The sequence below is a fragment of the Peromyscus maniculatus genome, chromosome 10, assembly GCF_049852395.1.
Source record: "Peromyscus maniculatus bairdii isolate BWxNUB_F1_BW_parent chromosome 10, HU_Pman_BW_mat_3.1, whole genome shotgun sequence".
NCBI classification, from domain to species: Eukaryota; Metazoa; Chordata; class Mammalia; order Rodentia; family Cricetidae; genus Peromyscus; species Peromyscus maniculatus.
In genome coordinates, this window is record NC_134861.1 from 673,042 (window position 1) to 700,796 (window position 27,755).

The 27,755-nt window shown below is 47.6% G+C and overlaps 1 protein-coding gene across 4 annotated transcripts; it reads left to right on the top strand.

The window, feature by feature from the left end:
• Nucleotides 1-11: 11 nt before the first annotated feature.
• On the top strand, nt 12-24,149 carry Zbtb49 (zinc finger and BTB domain containing 49). Of its 4 annotated transcripts, none has more exons than XM_006985618.4 (8): nt 18-140; nt 3,768-3,934; nt 6,131-7,212; nt 9,985-10,031; nt 18,882-18,955; nt 20,940-21,022; nt 21,116-21,277; nt 23,058-24,149. In XM_006985618.4, the coding sequence occupies exons 2-8, from the start codon at nt 3,783-3,785 to the stop codon at nt 23,732-23,734; spliced, it is 2,277 nt and encodes a 758-aa protein (XP_006985680.3). In that variant the 5' UTR covers nt 18-140; nt 3,768-3,782; the 3' UTR covers nt 23,735-24,149. The 4 variants fall into 4 exon arrangements, with proteins under 4 accessions (XP_076401792.1, XP_006985680.3, XP_015859554.1 ...); XM_016004068.3 differs by having other exon boundaries at nt 31-140; nt 3,806-3,934; XM_076545677.1 differs by lacking the exon at nt 9,985-10,031 and having other exon boundaries at nt 12-140.
• Nucleotides 24,150-27,755: the final 3,606 nt, after the last annotated feature.

Here is a 27,755-nt window from a genome sequence, read left to right on the forward strand (position 1 = left end):
CGGCGCAGGAAGCCGCCGATGAGCTGCCGAGGGGGCGTTGTCGGAATGGTTCCGTGGTGGTTGCAGTCTTGCAGTTGACGCCGAGGCTCTTGACGGGGACGAGTGACGAGAAGGCGGCCCGGCGGGAGCGGCCTCCGGTGGTAAGGCGACCGGGGACTCTGGCCTCGCGCGGGCTGCGGGTCAGCGCGGTTGGGATGCGCGCGGGCCTGCTTGACAGCGCGGTGTGGCGCGCCTGGCCGAGCACAAAGCTAGGCTCCGGACTTGGGAGCCGGGCCTCCTTCTTGCTGTCACCCTTACTGCGGTCTGCGAGGCTCTTGGTGCCTGCGTCGCCCCAAGAGAGGAGAGGCGCGCATGAGCTGGCCTCATAGCCGCGCGCCGCCTCCTTCACCACGGGGCCATCTGTGCCTTGGCGTCTTATCTGTAGAATGCTGTTACTGCAGCGCCTACTCCACGGGGCCGTGTAGGATTAATGATGACTCGGTGCAGGTCAGGTGCTGAGCCGGTATCTGCAGTTGCGTGAGCGCTCACTAAACATTAGCTGTTCGCAGCCCCTAAGACAGCATCTGGTATACGATAGTGCTCACTGTTTGTTGCTTAAATGAGCGAATGAAAGTCAGACAGGCTATGAACAGTATTCTGAGAGACAACCCTCGGGTGGGCATTTGTCGGTGACAGGGAGGTTTCCCTCTGTTTATTGTGGCTGCCAAAGCAGGATACAGCAGCTGAGGTGGTTCAGGCGGGAGAGATTTACTTTCTCATAGTTATGGAGGATGCAGGGTCATGGATGTGGTGTCATCAAGTCTGCTTGCTGTAGAGGACCGGCCTGGCTTACAGGTGGTCACCCTCTTGCTGTAGCTTCACATGATCTTTCCTCTGTGCCACTACACCACTAGCATTTCTGCTTGTACTCACATCTGCTTATGTCAGGACATCTTTCAGGTTGGAACAGGGCTCATCTTAATGGGCTCTTTTTAACCCACTTGCCTTATTGAAGGTCTGATCTCTACAGGTAATCAAGTTCTGAGGATCTGGAGAATGCGATGGAATACATAAAGAGGCCATTTTGGTGACATGCACTTGTAATCCCAGTATTGGGGAGGTGGAAATAGGTGGGTCCCTGGGATCAGTGAACCTCTCTTCTGAGTAAGAGACCGTGTCTCAAAAAACGAAAGTGGGGGCTGGAGAGATGACTCATTAGTTAAGAGCATAGGCTGCTCTTCTAGAGGTCCTGAGCTCAATTCCCAGCAACCACATGGTGGCTCACAGCCATCTCTAGTGGGATCGGATGCTCTCTTATGGCATAAAGATGTACATGCAGATTGAGCACTCATTCATAAAATAAATGACTAAATCTTTAAAAAAAAATGAAAGTGGACAGCCAGCCCTGAGGAACAATGCCTCAGGTTGGCTTCTGGCCTCCACACATATGCACCCATGTATACACAAAACATGCACGCATATCTGCACATACATACAGAAAAAGAAATAAAGATAAGCACAATAGTTAGCAACTCCTGAAGACCTCTTCTAAAGCTTGATATAAACAGCCCCACAGAAAATGTCCCACAAATCATCTGCTGGTGTTAACTACTTGGCAGAATCACCTCACTAAGCAGAAGGGCCCTTGCTGTGGGAGCCTCTGGGTTAAATTCCATTAAGGCTCCTTTTCCCTTGAGAAGTCCCTCTTCCTTCACATCATCCAAGCTTTTTCTTCTGTTTCTCCTTGCCCTTTTTCCCCCTAGTATTTTTATTGTTTGATGTCTTTCACATTGATCTTTCTACTGTCATATTCTTGATTTAGATTTTAGCTTGCTGAATTAGAAGGAACCCTACAGTCCTCTAGTTTCATGCGGTCACTCCATCCCCAAAGCCCCAGATACTTACAGGTGTCAGAGCAACGGTGACCAGTGAAGCGGATGTGGGCCAGGTCTTTATCTCACAAAGACCATTGCTTCTGCCAGCTAGGTTGCTCCCCCGAATAGGAGTAATGCTCAAAGTTTTAAGGGAAAGGGTCTGGGATAAGTAAAACATAAATTCTGGAAGATATGGTCAGGGCCTGGTTCAACAGGCAGCAACAGGTTACTAGGTTGTAAACAACATTTCCCCCTAGAATTCCAGGAAAACAACTAGGCACCTCATTCCATTGAAGAGGTAAGCTGTGTGTTTAACTTTCCTGGCTTCTCCAGTGCTTAACTGTGGGCACAAGGCCATTTTGTCCTCTACAGTTTAGTGTACCAGATTGCCATTTGGATCCTCAGTGTCCTCCTGTTCCTCCCACTGTGTCTGGATGCCAGAGGCTGCACCTGATTTCAGCTGTGTGCCCCCATGTCTAGCTGTAATTGTTCCATTAGCTGTGCACTGCCCTCACTCGAACTGAAGCTTCCAGGACACCTGCTGTGCTCTACTCACTGTTATTGCCCTAGAATATAGTACATAGTAGTCACTCAGTAGGTAGATGGGGAATGACCAGATTTTCTGTCTCCTTCCCAATCAGAGTCAGTTGTCATAAAGGCATGAAGCTCAGTGTCATCTGTCCTCTGCCTCTCTGGCATGCCATCTACTATGCAGCCATACTCTGAAGCTGGGCAAGTTCCTGCCCTGGAGTCTCCACACCAGCTGGTCACAGACCCCAGTAACCGGCATGTCCCATTCTCTTGCTTCCTCTATGTCTGTGAGAGGCACAGAGGCACATCTAAGCCGATGTGGTGCTCTGTGATACTGCCTTGCTCTCTGTCTGGTGATGGTAGTTACTTTAACTTGTATCTTACCTCCCCAGATAGGTTCCTGATCCTCTCGATCTTTGAATTCCACTGACCTATGTATAGGCGTGTATTGTTGCTATAACAAAATAGCTGACACTAGCCACTTAAGGAAGGGTTTATTTTGGCTCATAGTCTGAGGATGCAGTCCGTCATGGAGGGAAGGCTTGGTGGCAGGAGCAAGAAGCAGTTGGTCACATTACCTCTGCAGTCAGGGAGCAGGGAGATGCATGCTACTGCTTGACTGCTTTCTCTCTTTTATTCAGCCTGGGACCCCAGCCTATAGGTTGGTGTCACCCACATTCAGGATGGGTCTTCCCTGCTCATTTAAGCCTTTCTGGAAGTGCCCTCAGACACCAACAGGGCTGCATCTCCAGGATTCTCAATCCCATCAAGTTGAAGGTCAAGATTAATTATCATAAAGTGTTTAAAAAGTATGGGTTTGATCTTAGCTGGTTAGCTTTTTTTCCTTTATGCTTGATTGTGTATATGTATTTTTTATTTTTAATATGGCATATTTATTCATAGCTGGCCATAAAAGAAATGCATACACTCTTATCACAGCCACCTTCTAGGTTAGCAGACTCAGGTGCTTTGGGTTTCACATAGCTTAATGGCTTCCATAATGGATCAGTAAGAGGAGACATTTCCAGCTGGGCAGTGGTGGCGCACGCCTTAATCCCAGTACTGGGGAGGCAGAGACAGGTGAATCTCTGTGAGTTCAAGGCCAGCCTGGTCTCCAAAGCGAGTTCCAGGAAAGGCACAAAGCTACACAGAGAAACCCTGTCTCGAAAAACCAAAAAAAAAAAAAAAGAGGAGACATTTCCATATTGCAGAGAGGTGGGCTGAACAGCTCTGAGCTAGGTGCTGAAGTTCAGTGGGTAGGTGTGTGCTTTAATTTGTAACTTTGATGCACCACGATGAAAGCCAAGAGCAGTTTGTGCTTTTGGGGTCCCTTTTGTCCCAATGGTGTTCTTGAGAGGCTCTTACCTACATTCTCTGCTGTAGGTCTCATGGTCTAGTATGGACCCTGTTGCTATTCACAGCTGCCACCTCCTCCAGCAACTGCGAGAGCAGCGGATCCAAGGCCTGCTTTGTGACTGCATGCTGGTGGTGAGGGGAGTCTGCTTCAAAGCACACAAGAACGTACTGGCAGCCTTCAGCCAGTACTTCAGGTGAGTACCTCACACTGGGGAACCTGTCAGAAAGTACTGTGTCCACAGTTCACTTTTCCCGGGGATTTTTCTGTCTTTCTCTTTGGAGTTTAAACAAAATAAGAATTTATGGGTTTTCTTATTTCTTTAAATACTATCACTTTGTGTTTAGAGTAACCTGAAAGGAAGAGACTCTAGAGTATATTGGAGATGACTGAAAAGAATTAATTTCAGTATTCACTCTTTTTTTTTTTTTTCACTTTTTCTGAATAAACTGATTGAGGAATTGAATCTGCGGTAGGAATTTTGCTGCGATAAGGAATTAGAGTGGAGAATACTGGCTGTCTTGTGCACATCTGCCGTCCCAGCCCATGGTGGCCATAGCAAGAGGACAGAGAGTTCCAGCCCAGCCAGGGCTCAGGGATGCTTCTGTCTGGAGAGAGAGAGAAATCGGCAGAGGGAAAGAGTTCTGCATGCGTTCCCCCTCCGTGGGCCCCTTCCTACCTCTCTACCTCCCTAAATTAAATTCCTCCCTAAGTTAAAGCGGTTCAGTTTTTGTCTCTCATTTGAACGTTGTAAGAAAATCCTTAGTTCAGCTTCAACTTAGTTATCCCTGCCATTATTTTGGCCTTGTGTGATTTACTTATATATACTGACTAACACCAAGCAGTTGTGTTCCATGTCACTAACCTTCATACCTGTCCTTTAGAAGTCAATTCTGGTTAGCAAGTCTCTCTTTAGACACCATGCTCCTCTTTGGTGCACATTTACCTGCTCGGGTCAGCAGTGTGTGGAAAGGGACCTCCTCTTGCCCTGATAACCCTGCATCGTGGCATTAAGCCTTGGCTGTTGTGTGCACTGTCAGGACTGTGTTACTGCGACACACTCTAAGGACTCCGTTCAGGAAGGTAGGGGTTCCCAGACTCTCGGGCTCTGCTGTCCTGGGTGTCTTCTGTCTTCCAGGACACTTAGCTCTTGCAGGTGTCCTATGTCGGCTGTTGTAGCTAGCATAAAAAGCAAAGGCTGTTGAGGAAACAGGTGACTGGACAAAGGGTCTGCAGCGGGTTTGTGAGACAGTTTACCTGAGTCATCTTCTGAAGTTGTGTTCCACACCATTCCCTCCCTTATGCACTCCACCCAGCTGGAACCATGAGCCCGGGCCTCATGGGCCTTTTTCTTCTCTAAGTCAAGGTGCATTTCTTTCTGTTGGTTTATGGACCATTGAGTCTCTGCAAAAGTTAGCAGCCAGAAGGGCATGGTAGCACACCAAGCACTGGGGAAGTAGAGGCAGGTGAGTCTCTGTGAGTTTTAGGACAGCCTAGTCTACATAGTAAGAACCTGTTTCAACAAAGCAAAAACCTAACCAAAACAAAATACCTTAGCAGCCAAATTATAGGTTACATAGTGAGTACATACTGAGGGTTGGTTATTACCTTTATCTTTATCTTTAGAAGTGTTTCAGGCATATAGGTGTATAAATGCTTATTTGTGTGTTATATGGTGTGGAATGTATTGTGTCAGACTAAAGATATAAAACAGAAATACGTAATGTCCTTTTTCTTTTTCTGTACTCTGTCTAATTGGTACATGTGGTTAATTATATTTCAAGCAGTGTAGATCATGTTCCATAGAGTGTTTGCATGAGGATCTGAATTTGATCCCAGAACCCACATGAAAAGTCCAGGCATGGTGGTGTATTCTTATAATTTCAGAGCTAGGGAGACAGAGACAGGTGAATCCCTGAGGTTCACTGGACAGCCAGCATAGCCTTCTTTGCAAGCTCTGGGCCAGTTAGAGACTCCATTCTCTTAAAACAGAGTGATGGTGCCTGAGGAACAGCATCCAAGGTTGACCTCTGGCCTCCACATGTGCATACACACACATGTGTATACACTTGAACATACACACTAACCCAAAAAACTACAAAAAAGGAATAAAAGTGAAAAAACTTTAAAAATAAAAACATTAAACTTGTGATAGCCAGGTGGTGGTGGCACACACCTCTAATACCAGCACTCAGGAGGTAGAGGCAGGCAGATCTTTGAGTTCAAGACTAGCCTGCTCTACACAGAGAAACCCTGTCTCTAAAAACAAAACAACAAAGAAAAAAAATATTGTGACAACATCTTAGCATTCATAGATATTTTGTATATGTATGAACTTTAAAAGAAAATGTTAGCAGAATGTGAAAATAACTGACTTTCTTTCTTTTGTCAGGAGCCTTTTTCAGAATTCTTCCAGCCAGAAGAATGACGTTTTTCACCTGGATGTTAAAAACGTGAGCGGCATAGGGCAGATCCTGGACTTCATGTACACGTCGCACCTTGACCTCAATCAGGACAACATTCAAGTGATGCTGGACACAGCGCAGTGTTTGCAAGTACAGAACGTTCTGAATCTGTGCCACACATTTCTGAAGTCGGCCTCTGCAGCACAGCTGCCGGGCTTGTCCTGTGCTGGTGCCTTCTCCCTGCAGAGTGTGACTCTGGATGGCCCCTGTGCGGTAAGTGAGCACTGCCCTCCCCACTCACTGCAGGAGTGCCCTGCGGAAGGCCCACCTGCTAAAGTTCTGCCCGAACTGAGTCCTCATGCTCCATCAGCAGGTTTCAGTGGTCCCACAGAAGTCTCCAAACCAGCCCCGGATGCCGCAGGTGGCAGCTGCCCAGAGCTGCCCTGCAAACAGCCCAACTACTATTACAAACTCAGAACTTTGTACAGCAAGCAGTACTACAAGCAGACCGCCTGCCCCAGCCGGGTGCCTACCACAGAAGAGCCACTCACTCTCGGGGCCTCCACAGATGTTGCTGCAGCAGACTCACAGCCTTCCGTGGAGGGCCGTGCAGGTGTCCTGGAGTCTTCAGAGCAATTGCCTTCCACCTTCCTGGCTCCACCCCTCAGGAACTCTGGCATGGACTCGGAGGCAGACCCCCTTTCTCAGCCACCTGCCAAGCAGATGAGGCTGAAGAAGGCCATGCACCTGAAGAAACTAAACTTCCTTAAGTCACAGCAGTCGGCTGAGCACACTTCACATCCCGAACCAGATACTAGCTTGGTCAGGAGGGAGGAATCTGCTGCTAAGGAAGATGGGGCCGAGAGAGCCAGAAGCCCGACTCCTGCAGAAAAGGGGAGGGAAGAACAGGGCGCAGAAAGCAGCCACGAGGTGGAGATTCCGGGAGCCCCGGCCACATGGGAAGACCCGTCCCAGGGCCTCCAGTCCCAGAAGCAGTACGCATGTGAATTGTGTGGGAAGCCTTTTAAACACCCGAGCAATCTGGAGCTGCACAAACGGTCCCATACAGGTACACTGCCCTGAGCCCAGGCACGGAGAAGGAAGCAGCGCTGCCCCACCCCCTGCTGGCCTTGTCTGTAAGACACTTGACTCCTCAGTGGAGCCACTGATGTCTGTAACGGGGTGCTTAGCTGCCCTCCGCTGTGCTTCTTGGTGATCTGTGTGTATGTTCTGTGCAGGTGTCGTCAAGCTGCTGTGAAGAGATAGCATCCTTTCATGAGCAGTTCCGACTGTCTAGCTCAACAGTCAGGTGCTCTGATGCACTCACATGTCCAACTCTAACTCAGACACACGGTGTTTAGTTGTCTCTAGGGTTTTCTGCTTATTTTCTCAGTGGAATGTAGACTGATAGTGAACTGTAACAAATTGTGCTGAATCATTCTTAAACTTCTCTCAGAAGTAATTTTAATTTGAAAAGTTAGGGTTTTGGAGGCAGGAGGTAAACTCTTAAATAAGAATCAACTTTAACAATTTGATTTTGTTTGTTTGTTTGTTTGTTTTTGTTTTAGTGGTACAAGGATTGACCTTGCACATGCTGGACAGCTGCTCTACCACTGAGCTGTGTCCCCCACCAGCCCACTCTGCATCTGATAATTTCAAATGAAAATTCTTCCACCTTAGACATTGAACTTCTAATGGTTTATTATCTTAATTCATAGCATTGCCTTCCCCAAAAATTTCTAAAGTTATTATATGATACACATCCATATAATACACTGTGTAATACTTGTACCTCGCTCTCCCCTAGTTAACTGTGATAGAATTACTAGTGCATCATGAGTTAGTAACAGTTAAGGTATAACCGTGAGCTGAGTATAATGGTGTACACCTTTAATCCCAGCACTCAGGAGGCAGAGGCAGGCAGATCTGTTGTGAGTTTGGGGCCAGCCTGGTCTACATAGTTTCAGGAAAGCTAGAGCTACAGAGTGCGACCCTATCTCGAACCACCTCCCTCCACCCCGCAAAATAAGGCATAGCAATGAGCAGTGACACACAGCAGCATGCTTCCAGATTGCCCTGTTGGCATGCTGCTGGCTGTCTTCCTTGGCATGCTCTTCTCTTGGCACTTCGGACTTCTGGTTTGCTCAGGTGATTTCCACCTCAATGCATCAGTGGAGACACCGTCACTATTTGTAAAAGTCATTTATAGATGTCAGTGTATTCAAATGTAAAGACTGTCATTATTTCATTACTAGTGGTTCAAAATGAGACCAGGTAAAGACAACTCTCACTCAGTCTTGCTATGAAAACAACTTGACTTAAATCATTTTGTTAGCTTAATTTTCTACAGCCTGAGGAATGCTATCGGTTTTATTTCATTTTTCTTTTAGAAACTTAACTGTTATAGCTTTAAGGAGAAAAATTAAATTGCTAATTCTGGAGAACATCTGTGAATGACAGATAGTCATAGGGCAGAGACACTTCCTCGGACATAAATGCTGCATTGAGGTGGTAGCAGAGCGTGACCCGGATGCCAGGGATCTATGAGGCCAGAGCTGTTTCAGAATGGTGCAGATGCTACTTCCTCCTCGAGGTGTGCTGTGGAAGCTGCCGAAGGCCACATGGTGTGTGATGATGTCCTACTGGCAGCCAGTGAAACTTGTGTTTCTCTGTCTTCAGAATGCCTTCTGTTTTATTTCTGATGTGTATATGTTGATATCACAGCCCACAGGACCAAAAGCTCTGTAAAGCCTCATTTTTTAACAGTGAAAAGAGCTTCCAAGACCTATTGGAGTAGGATTGTTAAAACCTTGGTCTTTTATGATCCATGAGTTATCTTTTTTAAAAAACAAAAACAGCTCATCTCTCTTTTGGGGGCTGAACTTACCACCATCTGTTACAGAAAGAAGGCAAAACACAGGTTTACATGGTGATAGTCATCCAGGGCTGAAGACTAGCTTAGTGCAGACCCAGAAAGCTGCAGCTGGAATTGCCAAGGCCACAGGCCCTGTGTGTAGAACAACAGTGGTGTTACTTTTAAGAGCGTCTTAATGTAACCACTTGAATTGAGGGGAGTGGGGAAGTGGCATTTCTTGGGGGTTCAAAGGCCCATGCAGACTAAAGCCAGCACCTTAAAGTACACCTACCAGCAGACCTCCATGCAGGACAGCTGTGGCTCCAGTCTATTCTGTCCCAGACTGCAGTGCTTTAGTTACTGTGCTCAGTGGAGAAGACCGCAGACCACACCTCTCTGTGCTGTGAAAGCCCAGTCTCAGCTAAGGCAGGGAGCCAGTGCAGAGGGCTGCTCCTCAGGCCACCTGTGCCTCACCCTTTGGGCCCCAGGGTCCACAGCCCCCATGGTGTGAAGGGACTGTCCACTCTGTTTGGAGTCAGAGGTCAAGTAGAGAAATGTCCCATTTGGTTTTGTGCTGAAGAAAAACTAGGCGGTCTTTTTATTTCACCATAGGTTTGTATTTGGAGAACAGTTTGACTTTTAGATGAAGGTAAATAGATTTGATTTTATCATCTTTCTGCAAAGTCTTGGGGTAAGAGATAAGTATTTGGAAGTAGATGCCCTGTGCCCACTCTGGGGATAAAGAGTGTCATGGGCTGGTGTGGTGCCTCTCATATGCTATTCCAGCATTCAGGAGGCTGAAGCAGGAATTGTTGAGAGTTTCAGGTCAGCCTGGGCTGCAGAGGGAGACTTTGTTCCAAAACAAAACACAGAAGAATGGAATGGGCAGCTTGGAAAGGAAAGACGCAGGGGATCAAATATTTTAACAAAAATGAGTATGAAAATTCTTGTACTGACAATAAATTGTTGTGTTTTGCTTTGTTTTAGGTGAGAAACCTTTTGAGTGTAACATTTGTGGGAAACACTTCTCTCAGGTGGGAATACTCTTTTTAATGTTGATAATTGGAAGCCTGAACTCCATTCCTTATTTTATTACCAGTGAGACTCCCTTTTGTCCATGGGAGAGAAACCTGTGGTGGTAGTTGCACAAGACTTAGGGCTGGATCAGAACACACATTTCTAGCACATTAGAAGGTCTGCTGTTGTGAGTGAGAGCCGTCGAAGCACCTTTTCCTTTTCTGCACTGAGGATGGGTCCTACCCTGGTGTCTCTTGAAGTTCCCAGCGGCCGACACTGAGCTTCCCTGGAGCCGCACTGCATGCTGGGTCGGGTCCAAGACCAATAGTCGCTCTCACTGTGGCTGTAGGCAGGATATTGGACAAGAATAGACCAAGGCATTTTCATCCCCTGCTTTGACTGCGGCGGCCTTTGATCTGACCTCCAGGAAGGTCATTTGGACATGGTGGAGTTGTCTCACATTTATTGTGCCTTGCTGTGGCAAGTACTATGTTGGGCTCAGACTCAAACACCTCTACATAAAGTGTCCAGTATCATAGCCTGGCTCTAAGCAGCTGCTGTTCCCTCTGAAATAGAGTGTCCCTCTGTTCATGGTCACATTCAGGGTCCCAGGCATCCAGAGTAGGACTGTGCAGGGGGAACAGCCAGCATTGCTGCCCTACTCAGTGCAGTAGCTCCATGGTGGTGCTGTGTGACATTTTGCTCAGGCAGGGAATTGCTTTGGGCTGGTCCTACCATGGAGCTAGAGACTGTGGTGGCAGGGATTGGGAAAGCAGCCCCACGGTCCATGGGAACAGTGAGTGCCATTTTGTTACGCACGCTCCGTGGTTTACTCAGAGCCCATTGAGCGCGTCAGTTCCATCGTGCCATGCACTGGTGCCAGCTAGTCTGCTCAGTTCACTCTTACTCTCGGTGACTCCCTGCATCTTCCCACGGTTGGCCCTGTCCTCCCAGAATGGTGACTGTGGGACGGCATCATGTCTCAGTGTCATCAGGAGCCCCTAGCTCTGGACAGGTGTTGAGTGTGCATCCTCTATCACCATTCCTGGGGAGACTTTAACTGCCTTTCACCTGGGTACCTAGAGTGCAAAGCTTGACCTCTGAAGCTTAAGGGTCTGGATTTGAACCTGCCTCTGTCAGATTTACCGTCCTGTCATCTTGGATGAGATAGTGTCTTGATCTGTTTTTCATCCTAGCTGCCTAGCACTGGGGCCAGTAAGATTACTTAGAAAATAGGGGTGTTGCTGCCCAGCCTGACAAACTGATTCCAATGCTCGGGGGCCACACAGTGAAAGCAAAGAACCAGCCACTGCAAATTGTCCTCTAGTCCTCACATGTGGCTTTTTCCTGCTCCTCCCCACCCAGCAAGATAAGTAAAAATGAAGAAAAGTAAAGGTAAAACTGTTCATGACCATTGATAATAAGTAGTCACCATACTTCTCTGGGCCTCGCTCTCATTCTTTCAGCACTATCTTTTGGAGCTGTTGGGAGGATTAAGAACCTTTCATGTGTAGTGTCTGAGTTCCTCTTCCTGCTCAGAGCCCTTCTGGGGCTCCACTTGGTAACTAGAATACAGCTGCACATTCAGGATCTCTATCAGCCTCCCTTCCTCCACCCACCCCGCACTACTGCTATGCCATCCCTCAGAAATGCCCAGTTCCTGCTTTGAGTGGGTCTCTTATCTTTTTGAATAGTGATTTTGGTGTGTAGCCAAGCTTAAGAACCGTGCTTTAGACCTTGATTTGTGCCCTCCCTCTGCATTATACCCAGGGTGGCTGTCTGGAATACCCCTTTCTTCTGGATTGGTGTATCCATCTGTTAAGTTTTTATGAATGCAGAGCTGTCTGTAGCTGTGGTTTTCAAATGGATCTTGCTGTTTTATATTCATAGTGAAGTGATGAAGTTATTTTGAAAAAGGACTGTTTTAAAAACCTAATTCAGCAAGAGTTGTATGTTACTAAGCTGCCCTTAGCTTTGCCACATGCTGGGATGGAACAGACAAGAGTAAGGCTCTGAAGAACTTATTCTTCAGAGGGAGAAATAACTGTGAGGATGGTCAAGGACAAGGAGACTTGGGACATGCTATGCTAGACTACATACAGGAACAGTGCAGACAGAGAAGAGAGCAGTCATGGCCACCCAACAGGCATGGCATTTGGAGCAACCTAAGGGCAGCACTTGACTGCCCTTGGACGAGCCTTGGAGACAGCTAGGACTCTGGGGGTGGAGGGCAGGGTGCTGTTGCATGGAGATACCTAGGAGATGACACTCTCCCCCGATTTCTGCTATACATTCATCTGGGAATAACTGGAGTGAACAGTTGTAGCCAGAGGGTTTCTCTGGTCCTGCCCGGCCCTGTGATCAGGACAAATCTCTCCCTCCCATGTCCTGCAGCCACTTGGTCCCAAGTAAACACACAGAGGCTTATATTATTTACAAACTGGATGGCCTATGGCTCAGGCTTCTTGCTAGCTAGCTCTTAGATCTTAACCCATTTCTATTAACCTATGCATTGCCATGTGGCTTCGTGGCTTACTGGTACTTTTACTTCTTGCTTCTCCTGGCAGCAGCCCCCACCTTCTCCCCAGACTCCACCTTTCTCCTTCTTTTCTCTCTCAGATTTCCTGCCTGTCTCTAAGCTGCCTTGCCATAGGCCAAATCAGCTTATTTATTAACCAGTGGGAACAACATATATTCACAGCATATAGAAAGACATCCCCCAGCATTTCTCCTTTTCTATCTAATCAAAAAGGAAGGTGTTAGCTTTAATATAGTAGGATGATTATATATAACAAATAAGTAAGAATTACAGTTACACTATCTAGTCTATTTGTATTTGGCAAAATTAAAGAAAATATTTTATCTATTCTATATTTGTGAGTCTAAGGTTTCATATTTAATATATCTTTTATCATAATCAAGGAAAATTATAACTATTTAGTCTTCAACTACATCAGAGACCTCAGAAAGATATAATATTACCTAAGTAAACAGGAAGAGCATTGAAAGCAACTTCCAAAAATCTAGAATGACAGAGACAGCTGGCAGTCTGACTGGCCCTTCAAGTTTCTCTGCAATGTTGGGACATCTATCCTTGGCCCACAGGCCTAGCATATCTGACAGACTCATCTGTGAAACAGGATCTTCTAAAGAGCTTTCCTACCTTGTCTTGGCAAGGATCAGCAGTCCTTTCTTTTGTGTCCTGCTTGTCCATTTTAGACAGCATACTGTCAGCACTTGAGACAAGGGCATTTTCTTGCCCAATGGCTAACTTTTGCCACAAAGAAAGTAAATTCCATAAGGAGTTTCTTCAATGCCCATCATCTCTGAAGTAGATTGGTGCTGCCAGGAGCAAACATGTCTCATTATCATAAAAAAAAGGAAACGTGTGTTATTAAACTTTTCTGTTTGTTTGTTTGAGACAGGGTTTCTCTGTGTTGTTTTGATGTCTGTCCTGGATCTCACGCTGTAGTCTGAGATTAAACAGTCTGGCTTAAAACTCAGAGATCCACCTGGCTCTGCCTCCCGAGCTGGGATTAAAGGCGTGCGCCACTTCCACCTGGCTTTATTAAAACATTTTAAATGCCATATTCTGTAGGTCTTTGAAGTGTTTGAAGATTACCTACCTAATTGAAATATATCTATCTATGTATACCTAGAAAACTTAATTAACATGACTATAAGTTTGTGATTATAGATGATTATTAATTAATCCATATTTCTTAATTATATATTACATTTTCAAATGAGCTGTACAAATATAATACCTTAAACAAGAGTAGAAATATACATATAGTATAACAAAATTAGCTTTAAATTTGTATCAATAAACTAAAATCTTTCTCTGGTCTGGGGCTAAGCTAGGGAATTGAGATCGGACTAGCTGCTCCCTTTTTTGGGAATGGAACCGTGTAGGTGTTCCCTGGTTATATGGAACTTTGCAGGCGGGTTTAGGTACCCGCCAGCTAGGGAGGAGAGGGCGGGAGCCACCCAGGCCTTTGGAGTTTGCCCCACGTGAGCGCCAGGTGATTATTAATTAATCCATATTTCTTAATTATATATTACATTTTCAAATGAGCTGTACAAATATAATACCTTAAACAAGAGTAGAAATATACATATAGTATAACAAAATTAACTTTAAATTTGTATCAATAAACTAAAATCCATAGCAATGTAAAACATTTTAAACAAGTTGTTGCTCTTTAAAAGTAGATTCAATAATCTGCCCTTTTATCCTATCATATCTATATTATCCCCTCTTTTTTTTTTAAGAAAAAGATTGTATTTATAATCAACCCCCTTTAAATAAAAATAAACATTTATAACAAATTTTGGGAATTTGAGCATAGCTTCTCATACTACTTCCTGGTCAGGGGTACTGGCAGTCTTATGGGGATCCTGAGAAAATTAAGAATTATGGTCAGGTCCTGACTGGAGTAGTCTGTGAGGCTGCATTGTCCCAGCCAGTTGCCTTGAAGCTGTTCTGGATGTTGGATCATCTGGAGACCTCTCAGGGGATCTTCCTTGATCAAACCATATTAACTTGGAAGCAATCCGTAAGTTCTTATCTTCTGTGGAGACAAAAGCAGAACCTCTTTTCCAAAGCAATGTATCCTTAGACATAAATTTTGAAGTCAAGATACCTTTAAAATATACATATTGGCTTAATTCAGCAGCTTTTACAATCAAATGTCTTTCTGCAGTTAAAAATCCCAAAGACAGTAAAATCTAGACTCTGTGATTTCCATCTTTACATGGCTTATTTTTTATATTACTTTTACTGTCTCTTTAAAGACTTCATTTTTTAAAACTATTCCCTTATATAACTGTTTATCCTCCTTTTCCTTTCTCTTCCAAGCCTATGTACATTTTTTACACATGTTGTAAACCGGTTAGAGTTTTATTCCATCTGAATCTGTCTTATTATGAATCTGTAATCCTTCCCTGACCAGGAAAGATTTTAAACTGCTAAGCTTTGTGGCTGAGATTGAAGAGGCAGCCCTGGCTGCTGACTTCACTTTTCAATATGGTGGAGGTGCCCAGGAGAGTTGCACTTACCCCGCCAACTCCGGGGCCCATGCTGCCATCAGGTAGCATGCAGCTGGTCCGTAAACAGAGACTTCTGCCCACAAGCAGTGATGGTCACAGTGGATTGGAATGCCCCTCCTGGTCTGCCAGCATGTGCTGTAGTGCTAAGTTCCTAAGGGCCTTTTCTTCGGAGAATTTGAAAGTTCGAAAACATTTACCAGTAAGAATCTCCAGTCCTGTTTCCTAAGGATTGGCTGTCTAGAAGAGTTAGTCTGTCTGCACTTAGCCACAGCTTTCCTAATGAGGTGGTTGGCACTGTGGTACATCAGCCAGCATCATCTTGGGTTGTGGTGGTGATGCACTCAGCTGTTTATAGCATCATATTCTCTTATAGTATGGCCGTGTCTTGTGTACTGTGCTTCCTTTGTGGTGCACAAGGACACCAGTACATCCAGGACAGTGGGGGAAAGGGAAAGCTGGTGAGTCAGCTGTCTTTGGAGAAGAGCAGAGCTGTCCTTTCTCCCCAGGGAGGCAGGAAGAGAGGCTTTGGTCAGCTGGTACCACATTCTGAGAGGCAGAGGGCAGTCTTGGGGGAGAGACCATGTTTTCTGGTAGGGCTGTCTAGATGGGGGTGGCTTTCCTTGTTGCATGCAGTACACCAAGGAAACCCCCTAGGGAAGTTCAGAGGCAGGGTCCTGGATGCTGAGCTAACAGCAGGCCAACCACACACCTCATCCTTGGTGAAAGTGCAAGAAGCAAGGACACCTTGACCATGTCCCCAAGTGCTAACCTGGGCCTCAGGTGATTGATTGCCAGGCTTCGGTGGATCTAGTCACATCATTTCATAACATTAACAGGGGAAGTGTGTGTTTATCCTTAGTGTCTTAAATTTTACTATTCTCTGAAATCCTAAAGACTTGGAACTCAACTAGATGACTAATGTCTGTGATGCCTTCTGCCTTTGAGATTGGGAGACCTCCCCCCCTTCTTACTCAGCTACCATCTACAGGAAAGGGAGGCCAAGTTTCTTTATGAGTGAATACTGAGGTTTGAGTCCACATCAGAAAGTTTATTATAAGAGTGATTCAACTCGGATGGTACTTTTACAAGTACTTCGTATTTATTTATTTATTTACTGGGGGCACTTGTACCACAGTGTATGTATGAAGGTCAGAAGACAGCTCTCAGGAGTCAGTTCTCTCCTCGCACCATGAATGTGGGTCCTGGGGGTTAAATTCAGTACATCAGGCTTGGAGGCAAGTGCCTTTAGCTGCTGAGCCACCTCATAGGACCAGATGTTACTTCTTTTTTCTGATGTGATTTTTCTCTTAAATACTTTATCTTAACTTAAAAGTTATTGGAAACAAGATTCTTTTTTGCTAATATCTTCAGCAGAGTTTTATTAGCACAGGCTTTGAAGTCAGCAGATAAACCTGAATTAGGCCAAATGTGGTCATGCATGCCTTTGATCTCAGCACTCAGAAGGCAGAGGTAGGTAGACCTCTGTGAGTTCAAGGACAGCCTGGTCTATATAGTGAATCCCAAGCTAGCCAGGGCTACCTAGTGAGACCAGGTCTCAAGAAACGAAGAACAACATCAAAACCCAGGTGAATTAGCTCTCCCAGTCTGTGACCCAAGGCCTCATCAGCTGACTCTCTGAAATGCAGTGCAGCTCTATAAGCCTTGAGTTCAGCACTATGTGCAGCCTCGGAGCAGAGCTCTGATCTCTGTTCATAGCATTATCATCACTGCTTGGCACAGTTTCTGCAAACAAAAGTGCAGATGTTTTTGAGACATGCTCTGTGCACTTCAGATACCATAGTGTGGCTGCAGTCTACTAAAAATAGAAGGTATGGATTGATGCCCAAAACAGCAGGGCCAGGACTCCTGGCTCATCTGTACAGACTGCCTACATGCACCACAGCTTGGTTGTGGGGTTTCTGTGGAAAGCATTCCATCAGTTCTATTTTATTTGTTTGTACGGTTTGTCATCCTGGTATGTGCTACTGTGTGTGGGAAAGATACTGATTTTCATTATGTATTTCCATGTGAAATGGTAAAGACACACTAAAGGTTTTGTTGCTGTTGCTTTCTTTTGTTGTTTGTTTTACTTTGGCTTTTTTGAGACAGTCTCCCTATGTAGTCTTGGCTGCCCTGGTGCTTGGTAGTATCCCTGGTTTACCTCAAACTCATGGTAGTCTTCTGAGTGCTGGAATTACAGGCCTGTATTACCACATTCATCAACTACTGCTTGTCATACTGTACATTGGAAGAGCATTGGGTTACATTTGCTTTGAAATAAGTAATACTGCTACGAGTGGGGGAATGCTATCCTTGCTGTAAATGGCTCCAACGGTGTTTCATCACAATGCATATTTACTGTACCTTGAGTGTACAGAGGGTTCTGACTGGCAGTAGAGCAGGTGGTACCATTCAGATTGTTGTGTGGGTGTGTGGCATTGGTTTTCTGAAATGTGGGTGTTGCTGACTAAAGCAATTAGTATTTGAGATCCAGCTCTCTGAGGACAGGTATCCCAGGTGGCAGCGTGGCTGTCTTGTTGACTGTTCAGGACATGTCAGTTTTTTGTGATTTGCAAAAGCAGAGAAGACTTGTACCCCACATGACCAGTACTAACCAGCCCAACCATGGCCCTGGGCAACTGTTCTGATCACCAAAATCTCAGTGTTTTTGTTAGAAAAAGGAATACCAATTGCCAGTGGATATAAAAACCTAGTTAGAATTTCATCGTGTGGATTTTGCTGTTGACATTCGCTATGGTCTTGTTATTAGTAGTCACTATAAAGCAGGCTGTTTACCAGCATTCTGCCAAGATCCCTCTGGTTATTGAAAGTTGCAGTTTTCCCTCAGCTGTGTTGATCACAGTCTTGAATGTAGTGCCTAACTGAGGCTTCCCCGATTAGATCCCACAGACAGCATCTTTCCGTGTCTGTGAGCTTTGACGCACAGATGGCTACAGCCCAACTGTCTTCGCATTTTGTCAAAGGCAGCTCGCAGAGGTAGAGTAGTTTGTCGGCTGACTGTCGCTTATTCTCCCTTCTGGCTCTGTTGTGTACTGCAGTGTGGCCCATTGGCATCTTTGTTTGTCACTGTGGCCTTTTTTGGCAGGAGGGCACTAACAGCTTGAGCTGTTCGGGTGTCGTGAGGGAAGGCTTTGCCTCTCAGCCCTAATTTAGAACATTTCCAGGGGGCATTCGTAACATGGGAAGCATCTGCAGCTCTGCTTTCACTGATTAGGTAATTCTCTGATTTCATACTGATTGAGGGTATGGAAGTCTAGGTGCAAAGCCCCGTTAGCTTCACAAGGTAGGGATGCAAAGATCCTGCAGTGCTGCCCTGCTTCTCCTGAGATGCACTCGAGCACAGAGGTGGAAATGAAAAGCTGGCCAGGCAGAGCCAACCTTCCTGCCAGAGGACACACTTTCTGGAAACATCTTTTGCTCCTTTGAACAAATTCGTTCATTTTAGAAAGAAGTCATGAGCACTTAAATAAGCCCCACAATTGCTTAATTCTCCATATGACCCTGCATGTGGGTGCTCCAAATGAACTGTATCGAGGTCTGCTTAAAAATAGGCCTGGGGACCCTAATTCCTCCCCAGGGTAGCCCAGCCTTTTACAAGGGAGGCATCACAGAGTGGACACCAGTGTGAGGCCACAGCGGGATCCTTGTGTGGGGGGCGCTGCCCTTCACTTTATACACAGCTTCCTGTCTGCCCGTTACTGGATGTGGTGGGACCAGCTAAATCTGTCAGTTCCCCTTTGAATTCTATGACTCTTTGGCTCTTCATTATTGGTGTGTTTCTTGTCCTCTTGTAGGCAGGCAACCTCCAGACTCACTTACGCCGGCACTCTGGGGAGAAGCCATACATCTGTGAAATCTGTGGAAAGAGGTCAGTGCTGGGCTTGAGTGAGGGACTGTGGGTGGCCCAAGTCTTTGCAGTGTTGCGTCACTGGCCACCAGGGCTCACACAACCATGGCAGAGCACAAGTACATTCACTCTGCGGCACATGAGAGAAGAAGAACAAAAGTTCATGGAGAGCAGGAAAATCTAGGTTGGGTCCCCAGGAAGGAAGTCGGCTTTACAGGAAACAGATTAGTTTACGTCAAAATGTTCATTCTAAAAACATCCCCAAGGAGGAGACTGTCTAGTCAGGGGAAACAGTGCCTGCAGCCTGAGTGACTAGACATCCAGAGATAAGGCGACAGGGCGTACCTAAGCTGTGTTATCAAGCCGGGCTGCTGGCTTCAGGACAGAATCAGTGACACTCAGCACTGGCAGGTGAGCTTTGACCTGAAAACTGAGTGTTGGCATGGCAACAGGGAATCAGCCCATGTTGGTGGGTTGACGCCTGTGCAGTGATTCCTTCACAGGGCATGGGTAAGCGAGGAGCTTGTCCATCCCTCCTGTGTGCACAGGCCACAGCCTCAGCCCTCCATCCCCTTGCTCGGTAACAGTCCTGGAGCATCTTACTGCACCATCCTGCCACTGTGCTAGAACTGCAGCCTCCACCAGCAGCCTCAGAAGCCATAGGCATCCCCATTGCTCCGGGCCTGGATTCCATCGTGTAGTTACTCATTCGTCCAGCAGCCGTTACTCCCACCATCTGCTCAGTGCTGTGAGGGGAACACAAACGTCAGGAGCTCAGATTCTCTACCCTTCACAAGTCCTCCTTGCAGTGGCTGGAAGGTTAAAAATTCTAGGAGCGTAGCAGAGGGGAAATCAAGCCTCAGTGGGTTTGGAGAGCATGCCTGCCTCTGCCTTGGAAAATGGAACGAAGCAAAGAGTGCTGTGCTGACCACAGCTCCCTCTATTGGAACTACCTGGACATAAAGCCAGGTTCTGGGTGGTATTCTCTGGTCATGGCAGGTGCCCAGCAGCCCAGACAGAACTGCCTCACATGCTGCCACTTCCCATGGGCTCCTGAGTGTATTTTTGCAGTGTTGAAAATTAGGATCTTGGCAGTTCCATGTAAGATCTTTTCTGTGGCTCCCTTCCTTGGAACAGCCTACCCACCTTCACAGGGGGCAGCCAGGAAAGAGTGTAGATCTCCACATCATGGGTGAGAGGTCCTTGTTGCCTGCCCAAGCTCGTGAGCATCTCTGCACTCAGTGTGTTTCCCATGAGAAGGTGGGGTGAAAGGGCCTCCTGTCGTGTGGAGACACATATGGAAGGTACCAATTGTCAGACTCCATGAACACTAGTCCCTCCTTTATCCCCATCTCTGTCCCTCTGTCTGAGGATGGGTGTGTATGGGTCTCCAGTGTGGGCTAGAGGCGAGCGAGTGAGCTCATTTTCTAGGATGGGTGAAGGAGGGCCAGACTGTCTGTATTTCACACTAGGGTGAGCAGAGCTGGCTTCATTGCCAAGACCATGCAGAGTCACTCTGTGCGCTCCAACGTGAGCCTTGGGCTGGCACACCACATGGAGCAGGATGTTAGCGCCATAGGGCTTCACGTTCCTCTGAACTGTGAGACTGGCCAGGGAGATGGCTCAGAGAGTAAAGGCGCTTGCAGCCAAGCCTGGTGACCTGAGTTAGTTCCTGGGAACCACATGGTGGAAGAACTAACCCCCACCCAGCTGTCCCTGACCTCCACGCGCATGCTGCAGTGTACATACATAAGGGGAGAGGAAGTGAACTGTGACTGTCTCACCGGTTGGCCTTCTGGTCTTGTGCTGTTGGAAACTGGGAAGAGTGTGATGATGCAAGCGGGAAGTGCCTTTGAATCAAAACACGGGCATCACTAGAAACGGTTTTACACACAAAGCAGGCCACACCAAGCAGGTGGGGTGGTCTCTCTCCTCTGAATGGTCCCAGTTATCAGGGTCTTATCAGTGTCGCCAGTCTCCTGAGAGGACTTTGCATTCCTTGCAGGTTTGCGGCCTCTGGTGATGTCCAGCGCCACATCATCATTCACTCTGGAGAGAAGCCACACTTGTGTGACACATGCGGCCGAGGTATTGCTGAGTGAGCGAGTGACTCCCTATGTTCGCAGGGTCACTGCTCCAGGCTCCTGCCTGTCAGCCTAACCCCTGCTGTGGTCTGTCTAGGGTTCAGCAATTTCAGCAATTTGAAGGAGCACAAGAAGACGCACACAGCTGACAAGGTGTTCACCTGCGATGAGTGTGGGAAGTCCTTCAACATGCAGAGGAAGCTGGTGAAGCACCGTGTGCGGCACACGGGTGAGCGGCCCTACAGCTGCCCTGCCTGTGGTGAGTCTGACAAAGCCACTGTTTTCTCGGAGACTGAGGGGAAGCGGCCCGCCCTTTGCCTCCTCACAGGAGTGATCCCACATACCAGACACTGCGTCTTCGAGGTATCAGGAACTGACTTTAATGCTCCAAATACAAAGCAATTCAAAGTCCCACCACCAAGAGCTGGCAGTCCCACTTTGGGAGCAAAGGGCATGCTTCTTGGAGTCACTGATTAGAAAGCAAAGGGCCTGGCCAGGCCTCAGCGAGGGCATTGATGGAAGTGGAGAGCAGGTAGCTTTCTATCTCAGGTGCCTTGCCACACAGATGAAGACCAAGAGCATGGTATCTGTAGTTTGTGACTACATGGTATATTGTAGTTGTAGACTGCGTAGAATCGAGAGTCATGCACCCCCAAGGCACTTGAGGACTGCGTGTGCGCATGTACCCGTTCTGTGTGTCGGCTTGACAGTGCTGACGGAGCTGTGATGAGCAGGTGACTGGAATTTACAGTGCTCTGTCCCGAGCAGTTGAGGAGGTGCTTAGAGCACACCTGGATTAGGTTCTGCTGAGGCCTGGCACTGCAGCTGGCACCTGGCAGCACAGAATTTTGGGAATGCAGCCAGGATTTCTTTCCCTTCTCTATTTTGACAGATCTAGTGAACGCCACTGTCCTGCTAACTGAAGTCAGGTTTCACTCCTCTTCATAGTAACTCCATATGACTAGTTTATACATACTAGGGACGCTACAGGTGGTGGTGCCAGCCTCCCAGTAATCCCAGGTGAGAGTTACCTTAATGGTGCAATAAAGGCAAAGCGTCTACATTATGGCCAGAGATGGTCGGGAGCAGAAGCTGCTAAGACACAACAGTAGTAAAGGAGGAGCCAGGAAACTGTCAAGCCATCGACTACCACAAACACACTACCAGGACAACACATAAAACTGTGACGATGCCTGATATAACATTAATGTGAAAATTCTGAACCTGGGTAAGACTTGGGGGTGGGTCACAGGCAGTGAGCTATTAGTGGGTGCTGGTTCGGGTTTACATGGAAGTCAGAGTTTTCTTGCTTGGAGAGTCCGATCTAGTTTGATTGTTCAAAGGCATTCTTCCTTGCACCCTACACCACATGCACTTGTTGCTTAACCAGCCTAGGTAGCTGAAATCAAAGACATAAGTACAGTGGGAAGTTCGCAGTATGTCCAGTGTGCATGAGGATGTTTCCCTTGAGGGAGTTCTCGACACATTAGATAGAGCCTTTGCACTTACCTGCTGAATTCCCGCTTCTCCCAGGAGACAGGCTGAAGAAAAAGTGTGTGCACATCTTTGGTACGCGCTGGCTGCACAGACATCAGGAGAGGGATGTTCCTAGGCTGGCCACGTTGCACTGCTGTAGTAATGGTCACTCCCACGGGCTGCCACCACCACTGTTCCTGACAGAAACCAGGGAGGAAAGATAGTGTGGGCTGAAGGTTTCCTTCAAAGGTCCAGTCCAAATGACTCACTTTCCCCCGCTGGGCCCCATCTCCAAAAGCTCCACATCCTCCCAGACATCATCATCAGTTGGTGGCATTAAGGGACACTGCAGGTTCAAATGGCAGCCACATAGCACAGAAGTAGCACTGCTGAGGAGGGCTGGGTTTCCGCAGAGGAGGGAGCAGCCGCTGGCTAGCACTGAGACAGACCCTAGACGACTTGTGCTGAGTCTCCAGCTGCAAGGGACCTCATCCAAAGTGAGGGCGCCATGGACCACCCTGAGATCATCCTTCCATTTCTAAAGTCCCCCGTTCTCTCCTCAGGGAAGTGCTTTGGGGGCTCAGGAGACCTGCGCAGGCACGTCCGAACTCACACTGGGGAAAAGCCCTACAGCTGTGAGATCTGCAGCAAGTGCTTTACGCGCTCCGCGGTGCTGCGTCGGCACAAGAAGATGCACGGCCGAGCCGATGCCAGGAGCCCAGCTGCGCTGGATGAGCTGAGCCAGGCCATCGAGACCTCTGACCTGGAGAGGTCTCAGAGCTCCGACTCCTTCTCCCAGGACGTGTCCGTCACACTGATGCCCGTGTCTGTCAAACTCCCTGGGCACCCAGTGGAAAGTTCTGTGGCAGCATTCGATGGTCACTGCACTGGTTCCTACTGTAAGTTACGCTCCATGCTCCACCCTCCTAGCATGAGTGACCAAGAAAAACTGGGCCTGGATCCTGCCAAGCTGGCCAAGCCCCAGGAGCTGCAGAACCAGCCCCATGCCTATGCTTATTCGGATGTGGACGCCTCAGCAGGTGCTGAGCAGTCACAGGCTGATGGCATGGCTGTGACCCGCTCTTCCTTGGCCACGCTGGACAACCACTGCACTGAGCCACTGGGCAGCCGGGCATCTTCAGTGACTTACAGGAACTCTGAGGGACAGTTTTTCTCTAGTATGACCCTCTGGGGGCTGGCAATGAAGACCCTGCAGAATGAACATGAGCTAGAGCAGTGATGTGCCATCTCATAACACTGGAGAGAGGCACCCTGCCCAGGACAGCCCCCTGCAGCTCTGGAGACCAGTTAGATGGTTTCCCTCCCAGTGGCTGCTGGGAACTCCATGGATGGGCCCAGGAGTTGCTAGCCCCCTGCTGGTCCCAGGGGCAAATGGTGTGGGGAAGTCTCCACAGCAGCCTGGGTCCTAGGGTATGGGACTAGCTGATGTACATCGGTGTGGCAGTGCACCTTACGTCAGCTGCTGTACATTTTCGTCCTGTTAAATGTCATATGTATACATAAAAATACAGATTTTATTTTTACATTTTTATAAGAGAAATTTTTAGCATCTTATATTTTTAAATATTTATACAGATTCTATTTGTATAATGAACTTGTAATATAATTTGAATAAATGAGCTTTCTTTTCTATATACTGTTTTATATTTTGTAATTTTTCCCAGGACTTTACTCTGTTTTTTTAATGCAGGGTTTCACCATGTATTCCTGACTAACCTCAAACTCTCTAAGTAAACCAGAGAGAACTCACAGAGATCCACTTGTGTCTGCCTCTCAAGTGCTGGAATTAAAGGCATGTGTTACCATGCCCAGTGCTCAGCATTTTTATTAATCTGAAGACCTTAGTACTATAAAAATACATATCAATGCAGAAGACCTTGGGTTTGAGTCTCAGCACCGCCCAGAAATGGCATGAATATCACTGACTTGGCTGTCTTAAGCCAATTCATTGGCTTAAATGTAAGACTTAAATATTAAGCCCTGAGTCCCGTCATGTCACCAGCCTGGGGTGGGGGCCTCAGAGTCCTCTGAACATCCCAGCTCCTGGCAGCCACTTCTGGGTAGGTCACAGGATCTTCTCTTGGCCACCCAGGATCTTCTCTTGGCTGGCTTGTTGCAGAGTGAGATGAGCCCTTTACAGGCCTGAAGTCTATCCCCTGCTTGCAAAGCCCCGTCAGCTTCCAGCATTAATGGAGCTCCTTAGGCATGAGCTTACTCTGTCCCTCAGGCCTGAGGGACTGATGACATGTCTGTCCACGGAACTGTCTCTGGGATGTCCTAGCAAACATGGGAACAGCTGCCTTGTAGCACGCAGTGGATTGCCTATTGGAGTCTTTGAGAGCACCCTCTTGCAACTCTAACTCAGAGAAGCAGTGTACCTGCAGAGAGAACCTGGCAAGGACAGGAGGATGCCACAGCGAATAGCCAGGCCCAGAGAACTGTCAGCCAGGAGTGACATCAGGTTCCCCTCCCGGTTTCCTAGCCACTCACTACACCATGGTTCCCCAAGGGTGGCTCAGCAGACAGAACCAGAGCTTTATGAGGGTTGAGCAGCCTGTCCACGGGCATGCCTAAGTGTGGGTGCTTTGAATAAAACGTGTGCCTGGGTTGAACTTGGATGGAGTGTGATGGTTGCTGGTGAATGTCGGCCCCTTACATCCTTCCCCTTCCCCCCATCTCCCACTGCCTTGATAGCTTCTCATTCCAGTAGCTCTTGGCCTCCGTGGGTCATGTTGTCCTTTAATCCCTCATCTCATCCTTACAGATCCCTCTTACAGGCTACATGCCACAGTCCTCATGTCACAACTCCCTCAGCAGGTCACCCATCACACAGATGGGACAATTCATCTCTGCCCTCTGTGTACCCAGCCATGAGAAGTGGCCCTTTGGTTTCTAGACAACACTTCCACTGAGCCCTTGTCCATCTCATAGCCATCTCGTGCTGTCCTTCCTGGCACTCTCCTCCAGCTCCTTGGGCTCTTGGGCCTGTCCCTTCATCACACCTCTGTCCTTGCTCGCTATAGTTCTGAGAACACAGAAGCAAACAGGAACTTCCAGCAAACAGCTTCCAGTATGTGTCCACACCTGTTGACCATACTCTGTTCAGCTGCAGCTCCCCGCCCACATCTCCCCGCATCATCACTCAGGATGTGCTGAGCCACTGGTGCGGGCCTTTGGTGTCCTTGCCGGGATGTAAGCCTAGGGAATGTTCTGAGTAGTGCCTGGCACTTCGGACACTCAGTACTTACTTAGAAAGCTGCTTTTTTTTTTTAAATTGGAATATGGCCACCTAGATTGATCCTCTGGTTTTCCCTTGAGCCCTGGCCACTTAGATCTTTGTCCCATTACTCCATGAAATGTTTTTTTCCTCAGGTCACCAGTGATCTCTCCATTGCAACTCACAAATGGATTCTCAATCCCCAACTCAGGTAGACCTGAGCAGCATGTCCACCTTTCTTCCTAGGGCTACTCCTTTCTCTGGCGAGTGGCCCAGTCTCAGAACCCATCCTTGCTGACTCCAACCCACATCCCAACATCAAGTGTCCCAGAGCCCAGGCCCTGGATTCTCCCCTCCTCTTCCTTGTCCACTCTCTAGATAACACAACTACGGACTACAGGTCATTTTGCCCAAGATCTCTTATCCGGACCTCTCAGAACTCTAGAGTTATATGAGTGCTTGCTGCTCTTGCAGAGGACCCCAGTTCAGTTCAGTTCTGCATTGGGATGCTCAAAATCACCTGTATGTAACTCTAGCCCCCGGGGTATCCAATGCCCCTCTGCCCTCCACAGGCATTGCATTCACTTGCACACATACAGATAACACAAAGGTCCGATGAAAGAACAGTAGCTAGGATTTACTTGGTGAGACCCTCTGCAATTCCCTGTATCGACTTATGAGCTGCTCCAACACCCCAGCACCGTTCTCATGCATGGGATCACCTTCCAGACACTTGCCTCCGATACAAATGCACTTAGACATTTTCCCCAAGTGATCACACAGTGACCTTAGCCTGTCATAATTTGTCACTGACGTCGACCCCTGTCATCGACATCTGTGGAAGCACAGCCAGGGGCAACACACTTGGGGTCCCCGATACAACTCTCTTTGCCACCCTTGCAAAATAAAAATTTTATTTTAGAAATCGCTCATTGTAATACTTGCCATGTGTAAATTTTATGATGTGTAAGTGAAGCTGGAAAAAAAACTATGAAAAACAACCCAAAAAAGTCTGTTGGCACCAGCGTTCTGAATGTCTGTGTAATGAATTCCTTGGTCCAGCGTCCTGTCAGCTTGATGGTGTTTGTCTGTGACAGCTGGTACTCATCTACTACCTCTGCCCTAGCTGCTTTGTGCAGGTTTCCATTCAGCCAGCAGATGGCAGCAGCATCCCCTCAGAAGCATGGCCGGGCCTCAATCAAGTGCTAAGGCCTAAGGCTACTGGGCCTGGGATCTTGCAGTTCTTTCCACATAGCCCAGCACATTTGCTCACCCTAGCTTCCTCAAGCCCTCCTGCAAGCCTGTGGGGAGACAGCAGTCCTGCCCCCACCCCAAGAGGGAAGTCATATGCTTGGTTATTTTTCAAGCTTATTGGGTGTTGTCCATAACTCTGGGTCTAGTATCCACGCTGGAGGATTCCCTTGGGGATGACTCAGACTGGGGAATGTTCCTAGCAGTGTTTGGGACTTCAGATGTTCAGTACCTTACTTGGCCAGGGGATGCTCCCAGGAGGGTACTCCACACCTCCAGTCTGACCTTGCACAAGGTTTTTGGGGTCCTGGTTCTCTGTGACTCTGGCAAAAAAAAAAAAAGGGGGGGGGGAAACCATAGGTGTGAGGGCTGGAGATGTAGCTCACTGAGCCTAGCATGCCCAGAGTTCTGGGTTTAATCCCCAGCATTGGTTCTGTGAACCTGGAGCTGTGGGAACAATGCCAGACAGAAAAGGCCGTATGCTGCATGCACTAGATTGTTATCTGATTCTCTGTAAACCATCCAGACCAGACGCGTCCAGAAGGAAAGAAAGTAGACAGCTTGTTGCCAGGTATGGGGAGAATGGAAAAATGAATGCTCAGTGGGCCCAGGGTTCTGTTTAGGGAGGTTAAAACATTCTGAAATTAGCTCGTGTTTATTTAGGATGAGTTGGGCGGATGTCCTAATTTCTGCCCCTCCCCCCAAACTGTCTGGAGACAAGTCCTTTGTGGAGGAATGTAGGTTTGAACAGGTCATAGGGGTGAGACCAATG

What these genes read in the sequence shown, in the direction of transcription:
- Zbtb49 (XM_006985618.4), top strand. Translation starts at nt 3,783, where the DNA reads ATGGACCCTGTTGCTATTCACAGCTGCCACCTCCTCCAGCAACTGCGA. An exon ending in GCACAAACGGTCCCATACAG is followed by an intron (nt 7,213 to 9,984) that starts GTACACTGCCCT and finishes GCTTTGTTTTAG; the next exon opens with GTGAGAAACCTTTTGAGTGT. An exon ending in CTACAGCTGCCCTGCCTGTG is followed by an intron (nt 21,278 to 23,057) that starts GTGAGTCTGACA and finishes TTCTCTCCTCAG; the next exon opens with GGAAGTGCTTTGGGGGCTCA.